The sequence below is a fragment of the Oncorhynchus mykiss genome, chromosome 21 (assembly GCF_013265735.2).
Source record: "Oncorhynchus mykiss isolate Arlee chromosome 21, USDA_OmykA_1.1, whole genome shotgun sequence".
Lineage (NCBI taxonomy): Eukaryota > Metazoa > Chordata > Actinopteri > Salmoniformes > Salmonidae > Oncorhynchus > Oncorhynchus mykiss.
In genome coordinates, this window is record NC_048585.1 from 7892067 (window position 1) to 7901319 (window position 9253).

At 46.7% G+C, this 9253-nt stretch overlaps 1 protein-coding gene across 2 annotated transcripts in view; it reads right to left on the reverse strand.

The window, feature by feature from the left end:
- LOC110516645 (uncharacterized protein KIAA0930 homolog) overlaps nt 1-7109 on the reverse strand; it is a 62026-nt gene extending 54917 nt beyond the window's left edge. The window contains exons 1-2 of one of the 2 annotated variants that reach the window (XM_036956728.1): nt 6722-7086; nt 6207-6606 (exon numbers count right to left, since the gene is read on the reverse strand). In XM_036956728.1, the coding sequence (XP_036812623.1) occupies nt 6207-6351 (145 nt within the window). In that variant the 5' untranslated portion in view covers nt 6352-6606; nt 6722-7086. Of the gene's footprint in view, nt 1-6206 lie in introns of both variants that reach the window. The other variant, XM_036956729.1, reaches the window with a different exon arrangement.
- Between the last annotated feature and the right edge of the window lie 2144 nt (nt 7110-9253).

Below are 9253 nucleotides of genomic sequence, written 5' to 3' on the forward strand. Positions count from 1 at the left end.
GCCATCAGTAACTAGAGTAGAGGACTGGGTAGTGGGGCAGGGAGTCAGAGGGTCATCAGTAACTACAGTAGAGGAATGGGTAGTGGGGCAGGGAGTCAGAGGGCCGTGGCCATCAGTAACTAGAATAGAGGACTGGGTAGTGGGACAGGGAGTCAGAGGGCCGTGGCCATCAGTAACTAGAGTAGAGGACTGGGTAGTGGGGCAGGGAGTCAGAGGGCCGTGGCCAACTGGCCCGTTGATCTGGATCCGTGATATCCAAAAGCTTCCTCAATGGGAGTTCTACGGTGAGGGACAGCAGAGATGACGTGTCCATCCATTTTCACAAACAACAAATAAAGATCAGATGAGTTGAAGTCTTGACGGGAGACATGTTTGCCAAATTAGACCCACTCCACAGGCGCACAGACCACCAACCAAAATCTGTTTGGCCGCGCCCATAGGAGCCATACAGCATTCTGATACAGGGGACCAGGGTCCTATAGAGACATACAGCATTCTGATACAGGGGACCAGGGTCCTATAGAGACATACAGCATTCTGATACAGGGGACCAGGGTCCTATAGAGACATACAGCATTCTGATACAGGGGACCAGGGTCCTATAGAGACATACAGCATTCTGATACAGGGGACCAGGGTCCTATAGAGACATACAGCATTCTGATACAGGGGACCAGGGTCCTATAGAGACATACAGCATTCTGATACAGGGGACCAGGGTCCTATAGAGACAGAGACATACAGCATTCTGATACAGGGGGACCAGGGTCCTATAGAGACATACAGCATTCTGATACAGGGGGGCCAGGGTCCTATAGAGACATACAGCATTCTGATACAGGGGGACCAGGGTCCTATAGAGACATACAGCATTCTGATACAGGGGACCAGGGTCCTATAGAGACATACAGCATTCTGATACAGGGGACCAGGGTCCTATAGAGACATACAGCATTCTGATACAGGGGACCAGGGTCCTATAGAGACAGAGACATACAGCATTCTGATACAGGGGGACCAGGGTCCTATAGAGACATACAGCATTCTGATACAGGGGGACCAGGGTCCTATAGAGACATACAGCATTCTGATACAGGGGGACCAGGGTCCTATAGAGACATACAGCATTCTGATACAGGGGACCAGGGTCCTATAGAGACATACAGCATTCTGATACAGGGGACCAGGGTCCTATAGAGACATACAGCATTCTGATACAGGGGACCAGGGTCCTATAGAGACAGAGACATACAGCATTCTGATACAGGGGGACCAGGGTCCTATAGAGACATACAGCATTCTGATACAGGGGGACCAGGGTCCTATAGAGACATACAGCATTCTGATACAGGGGGACCAGGGTCCTATAGAGACATACAGCAAGCATTCTGATACAGGGGACCAGGGTCCTATAGAGACATACAGCATTCTGATACAGGGGACCAGGGTCCTATAGAGACATACAGCATTCTGATACAGGGGACCAGGGTCCTATAGAGACATACAGCATTCTGATACAGGGGGACCAGGGTCCTATAGAGACATACAGCATTCTGATACAGGGGGACCAGGGTCCTATAGAGACATACAGCAAGCATTCTGATACAGGGGACCAGGGTCCTATAGAGACATACAGCATTCTGATACAGGGGACCAGGGTCCTATAGAGACAGAGACATACAGCATTCTGATACAGGGGACCAGGGTCCTATAGAGACATACAGCATTCTGATACAGGGGGACCAGGGTCCTATAGAGACATACAGCATTCTGATACAGGGGACCAGGGTCCTATAGAGACATACAGCATTTTGATACAGGGGACCAGGGTCTTATAGAGACATACAGCATTCTGATACAGGGGGACCAGGGTCCTATAGAGACAGAGACATACAGCATTCTGATACAGGGGACCAGGGTCCTATAGAGACATACAGCATTATGATACAGGGGACCAGGGTCCTATAGAGACATACAGCATTATGATACAGGGGACCAGGGTCCTATAGAGACAAAGACAGTAGAGTCCTCAAACCATCCTGCGTCTGACTGTTACAGACTCCACATCACAGCCGAGCAGGGCCCCGAGCAGGTCCCCACAGAACAACATGTGGAAGCCAATCAACAACAAAAATGGTGTCAACACCTTGGTCGTCTCTATCCTTTAATAACCTTTGGAAAGCCGTGGTCAGAGGGAAAGCTTTCACAGCGGATGATGCTGTTCCTGTTTTTAAATCCCACATAGAAAAGGGTTCTGCACTACTCCTGGTGCCCATCACCAGGCAGGGACACAGTGTCCGCTCCCCCATCTCAGTCTCCAGTATGTACAGTGGGGCAAAAAAAGTATTTAGTCAGCCACCAATTGTGCCAAAGTTCTCCCACTTAAAAAGATGGTGTCCTTTGGACAGCTCTTTGGTCTTGGCCATAGTGGAGTTTGGAGTGTGACTGTTTGAGGTTGTGGACCGGTGTCTTTTATACTGATAACAAGTTCAAACAGGTGCCATTAATACAGGTAACGAGTGGAGGACAGAGGAGCCTCGTAAAGAAGAAGTTACAGGTCTGTGAGAGCCAGAAATCTTGCTTGTTTGTAGGTGATCAAATACTTATTTTCCACCATAATTTGCAAATAAATTTGATAAAAAAATCCTACAATGTGATTTCCTGGATTTTTTTCCTAATTTTGTCTGTCATAGTTGAAGTGTACCTATGATGAAAATTACAGGCCTCATCTTTTTAAGTGGGAGAACTTGCACAATTGGTGGCTGACTAAATACTTTTTTGCCCCACTGTATGCTGCAACAGTCTATGTGCTGGGGGGCGAGGGTCAGTCTGTCCTATCTGGTGTCCTGTGTGATCTTAATTCATTAATTAATGACCTCTAATTCTCCCATCTCTCTCCCTCTCCCCTTCAGACGGACCTGAGCCCTAAGACCCTCTCTCATGACTACCTGGTCTGATGACTCCTGGCTGTACCCAGTCTCCAGTCCACCTGGTCGTGCTGCTGATCCAGTCTCTGCTGTTCTGCCTGCGGCTACCGAGCCTTGACCAGTTCACCAGACGTGGTACCTTGTCCCGGACACTGGCTATTCATGCTGCCGTTCAACTAGTCATTATATTTTAAAATGTCCATCCATCCTAATCCTTCAGTGATAACAGTAACAGAGCTATTGATTAGATGTGTAAAATGCCTCAGAGAAAGACAGATCGAGAACGAGAGAAAGACATTGACACAAGGAGACCCAGCGCTCTGTGGTGACATCATATTGACACGAGGCCCAGCGCTCTGCGGCGACGTCATGCTGAGAACGGAATACAGATGACACGTCCCTGACAGAACAATACCACTACTGAGAGACAAACAAACGCTTGGCAAAATCACCACGTTTCTAGTGTAGAATGCAGATTAGTGTTCTGAGGTTCTCCCTCAGATTACGCTGTTGAACCAAGGACTTTTTGTAGACGAGCCTAGATGTTGCGTTCACATTCACCTTGACACTCAGAGAGAGATAATCCGGTCTTCAGTCCACATTGGGATACCAGAGACTATATTTAGATGGTCATACAGGGGGGAGGCAGGTAACCTAGTGGTTAGAGAGTTGGGCCAGTAACCCGAAAGGTTGCTGAATCGATCGAATCCCCGAGTTGACAAGGTAAAAATCTGTCGTTCTGCCCCCTGAACAAGGCAGTTGACCCACTGTTCCCCCGGTAGGCCGTCATTGTAAATAAGAATTTGTTCTTAACTGACTTGCCTAGTTAAATAAAATGTTAAATTAAAAAAATACTGTACCCGCAGGATTCACAGAACTGACAGTAGAACACACCTGCTGCTCATTACAAAAGGCTCATTTTTACAGGAATGTGTTATCTTGAACAGCACTACATGGATGTGCCTAAGAACAGCCCTTAGCCGTGGTATATCGGCCATATACCACACCCCCCTCGTGCCTCATCGCCAACTAAAGGCCCGTTGACGAGCGTGGCGTGTAACCACTAGGAGGCAAACGGAAACAGAGGTGCTGAAACGTCGAGGGACCGACCTGGAATTGTGCAACGTTTCTGTTTTTCTTCAATGCGCACTAATGAACACACCCGTTTTGTTTCCACACCAGCTGCTTTCTGGCTGCTTTTAAAAAATGTACGATTTGGGTTCATTTTTATTCATGAATAACCTCGCCGGAGCTCATCTCTAAGGGTTTTGCATATGATAATGAGCCTTTAGACAGGTGTGCAGCTGTGGGTGACATTACAATGAGAATGGACTCGTTCAGGAGGCAGCCGTGGTACAGAAACATTGAGAAGAAAGAAAACACAGTTACTGATGTTGTTTCTATCCATGAGCCAAGTTCCCTACGGTTGCTGTGATATCGCCTGAAACATCAATTTTTAAAATGTTTCTATCATGTGGTTTTCAAAAAAGGTCAAAAAATAACTTCCTGATGCCAAAGTTGAACACCCAGATATCAAGTCTGGTGGCCTGGGGATGCAATAATATATCAAAATATAGAATCCCCCCCTTCTCCTGGCCGAGGACAAGTCTGGTGGCCTGGGGATGCAATAATATTCACATGGATATCACAAGTTGTACAACACTATAGCCGACTGTTTAGGACCAATGAGGCCACCTCATTCCTCATCAGTCCACTGCTCAGTGCACTATGATACACAGACAGCCTTGTCTAAAGCCATGAAGCATCGGCATTTGTTTCAGAGACTGGATAGACGTAGCTACAGTGTTATGATGTAGCTAGTTTCAGAGACTGGATAGAGGTAGCTACAGTGTTATGATGTAGCTAGTTTCAGAGACTGGATAGAGGTAGCTACAGTGTTATGCTGTAGCTAGTTTCAGAGACTGGATAGAGGTAGCTACAGTGTTATGATGTAGCTAGTTTCAGAGACTGGATAGAGGTAGCTACAGTGTTATGCTGTAGCTAGTTTCAGAGACTGGATAGAGGTAGCTACAGTGTTATGATGTAGCTAGTTTCAGAGACAGGATAGAGGTAGCTACAGTGTTATGCTGTAGCTAGTTTCAGAGACTGGATAGAGGTAGCTACAGTGAACGATTTTACTGAGTTACATTTCATATAAGGAAAATCAGTCCATTGAAATAAATAAATGAGGCCCTAGTCTATGGATTTCACATGACCGGGCAGGGGAGGGGATAGGCTCATCCACTTAGGAGCTAGGCCCACCCATTGGGGAGCCAGGCCCAGCCAATCAGAATGAGTTCTTCCCCCAACAAAAGACAGACAGAAATATTCCTCAGCACCCCCCACCCTCCTCCACCTCAGACAATCCCGCAGATGAAGAAGCCGGATGTGGAGGTCCTGGGCTGGCGTGGTTACACGTGGTCTGTGGTTGTGAGACCGGTTGGACGTACTGCTAAATTCTCTAAAATTACTTTGGAAGCGGCTTATGGTAGAGAAATTAACTTTTAATTATTTGGCAACAGCTCTGGTGGACATTCCTGCAGTCAGCATGCCAATACCACTCTCCCTCAAACATTTAGATATCTGTGGCATTGTGTTGTTTGACAAAACTGCACATTTGAGTGGCTTTTTATTGTCCCCCAGCACAAGGTGCACCTGTGTAATGATCATGCTGTTTAATCAGCTTCTTGATTGGCCACGCCTGTCAGGTGGATGGAATTCCTTGGTAACGGAGAAATGCTCACTAACAGGAATATAAACAAAGTTGTGCACAACATTTGAATAACTTTTTGTGCTGTCTGGAACATTTCTGGGATCTGTTATTTCAGCTCATTAAAACAAGGGACCAACACTTTACATGTCGCATCCCCAGAACACCTGTGGGTAAGCATCACCGGGGAAGAAGTGTAGTTCCTCAACCGGATCTGTGCTAAACTGCTCCAGTAAGTGTCTTTACAATAGAAAGATTCTCTCGCGCTGATATACCAGCAACCGTTTCGCAAGCGATGATCGACGTTTCTAAAACGTTAAAACAGTCGGAATTTGTAGGCGGGTTCACAAGCAACCAACCGCGGGGAAATATAGGTTTGACTGCTTTAAACTCTACAGATAATAACAAGGGTTTGAGAGTTTGTCCCTTACAAATGACAGTCACAAAGTCACATAACCGGATGAGCATGAAGCGTGTAACCAAACAAGCTATTTGTTGGTGATATTGCAAGACGCGATAGGCCACCGATCTAATCAATTCAACAGTGCACATTGTAAACCTCTACTCACCAAGTCCACTAGTTTCTTGTCTGACAGTAAGACGGTTCCGTTCGTCGGCTATCGCCTTCAACATCTCTTGTAGAGAACGATCCGGTTCTCCGTTCTCCTCCTCCACCGGCCCGACCTTCTTACAAACACTGGGAGAGGATGCCATTCCCAGCCCGGGCTCATGACAGTCCTACCACGGCAGATCCACCCGACCGACCGGGAGAAAGACAGAGGCGGTGGGGATACCGGGCCGTGTCTCCACTAAAACCACCCACGGGTGGTAATCCACGGGATTTATTCCAGACGATATTTACCAATAACACGGTCCCCTTGTCTGGTCACCGCTGAATGTTAAAGCCTCTGAGTAGGAGACTTCCGTCTGGCTCTCTGGATCAGCTGGGGAGGAATGCTCTCACACTTCCTGGATATTATGCAGAACAACAGAGAACATTTAAAGGAGAAGTGACCATTTACGTCGATTTCTCATAAATTGATATTTTGGGTGAACATTTCCATTCTAGCAAACAGTCAAATACCAGGCACGTTGTAACAAATCAAATGTATATATGTCTCCTAGATACGTTTCCCGCGTGTGGATCAGCCGGACAGGCCTATGATGTTTCCGTTGGTCTCGAGCTGACGGGAAGAGGGGAGGGGAGGCGGGGCAGCGGATATTCGGTGCGAGCTCCCGGTGATCTCCGAAGATGACGGAATTGGTACGAGACGTTTTTTTTCTCCGTTTTCAGGATTCCTCCAAGTTCTAGATGCAATTATTTATAAGTGTTTATTATTATTTTTCCAGACAATCAACAACTGTCAATTACAGCACATCCAGTACAGTAGGCTACAAACCCATCTGTCCGTTTTCTAATGTCATAATTTATATCTAGGCCTACTACTGCACAAGCCAAGGCATTAGTTCATGTCAATCTTCCATAAATAGCCTGGTTCCGCGTTTATCGCACGATATGATGAAGAATGGCCGATAAAAATCATGTTGTAGATTGACTCAATTATTAATGTGAGACCATAGAGAATGCTAGAGGCCTCTAGTGTCCAAATGGCGATTTTAGGCATGGGCAGCGACATTGATGGTTTTCACCATGCTCCTGACAGTTGAAAGTAGTCAGTTGGTTGAGGATTCCTATGGGTTGTAGCCTCAATGGAGTTTCCCATGTTGTCACAGACGCTATAATGACACCGGTATAAAGATGAGTCCTCTATCTATCTCTATGTGAGAGACGGAGCGACCATCGCTCCCAGCTCATCTCATGTTCTGTAGGCTCTCTGCCGTTTCCAGCTTGTCATTGGCCCATGGCTCGCAGTGGCTGTAAAAGTGTCTCCGAGTCGCTGGCATCGAACAGCCAATCATGTGAGCCCCCTCTGATGTCATTGTTGCAAAGAAAAAAGATGATGTCATTTCTATCCTAGGCCACAATAAACCAGACTACAGACTGCTCAATAAACCAGACTGCAGACTGCTCAATAAACAGGATACAGACTGCTCAATAAACAGGATACAGACTGCTCAATAAACAGGATACAGACTGCTCAATAAACCAGGATACAGACTGCTCAATAAACAGGATACAGACTGCTCAATAAACAGGATACAGACTGCTCAATAAACCAGGATACAGACTGCTCAATAAACAGGATACAGACTGCTCAATAAACAGGATACAGACTGCTCAATAAACAGGATACAGACTGCTCAATAAACAGGATACAGACTTGCTCCACAACAGCTCTCTCCTCTCACAGGAGAAACACTAGACCTATTTATACACCTTCCAAATGGCAACCTATTTCCTTTATAGTGCACTACTTTCGACCAGAACTCTGGTAAAAGCTAGTGCACTACTTTCAACCAGAACTCTGGGAAAAAGCTAGTGCACTACTTTCAACCAGAACTCTGGTAAAAGCTAGTGCACTACTTTCAACCAGAACTCTGGTAAAAGCTAGTGCACTACTTTCGACCAGAACTCTGGTAAAAACTAGTGCACTATAAAGGCAATTGGATGTAATTTTGAATACAGTGTAGTGCATTCATTGCACTGTGACGGTGACAAACGGAGCCCACAAACTGTTAGGGCCTAAATAAAGCTGTACCAACAGCAGAGTACCAACAGCAGAGTCCCAACAGCAGAGTCCCAACAGCAGAGTACCAACAGCAGAGTCCCAACAGCAGAGTCCCAACAGCAGAGTCCCAACAGCAGAGTCCCAACAGAGTACCAACAGCAGAGTCCCAACAGCAGAGCCCCAACAGCAGAGCCCCAACAGCAGAGTCCCAACAGCAGAGTCCCAACAGCAGAGTCCCAACAGCAGAGTCCCAACAGAGTACCAACAACAGAGTCCCAACAGAGTACCAACAGCAGAGTCCCAACACCTTACCACTGCTACACCTGGTTATCAGCAGAGTCCCAACACCTTACCACTGTTACACCTGGTTATCAGCAGAGTCCCAACACCTTACCACTGCTACACCTGGCTATCAGCAGAGTCCCAACACCTTACCACTGCTACACCTGGCTATCAGCAGAGTCCCAACACCTTACCACTGCTACACCTGGCTATCAGCAGAGCCTCGTCTGGCAGCGAAACAGTTCATTCAGCTTCATTTACTGCCTTTTATGAAAACATAGCTGATATGGCTGACTTGCTTAAAACAAATGTTGATCAGGCTGTTGATTGTGGCCTGTGGAATGTTGTCCCACTCCTCTTCAATGGCTGTGTGAAATTACTGGATATTGGCGGGAACTGGAACACGCTGTCGTACAGGTCGATCCAGAGCATCCCAAACATGCTCAACGGATGACATGTCTGGTGAGTATGCAGGTTATAGAAGAACTGGGACATTTTCAGCTTCCAGGAATACAGATCCTTGTGACATGAGGCTGTGCATTATCATGCTGAAACATGAGGTGATGGAGGATGAATGGCCCGACAATGGACCTCAGGATTTCATCACAGCATCTCTGTGCGTTCAAATTGCCATAGATAAAATGCAATTGTGTCTGTTGTCTGTAGCTTATGCCTACCCATAACCCCACCATGGGGCACACTGT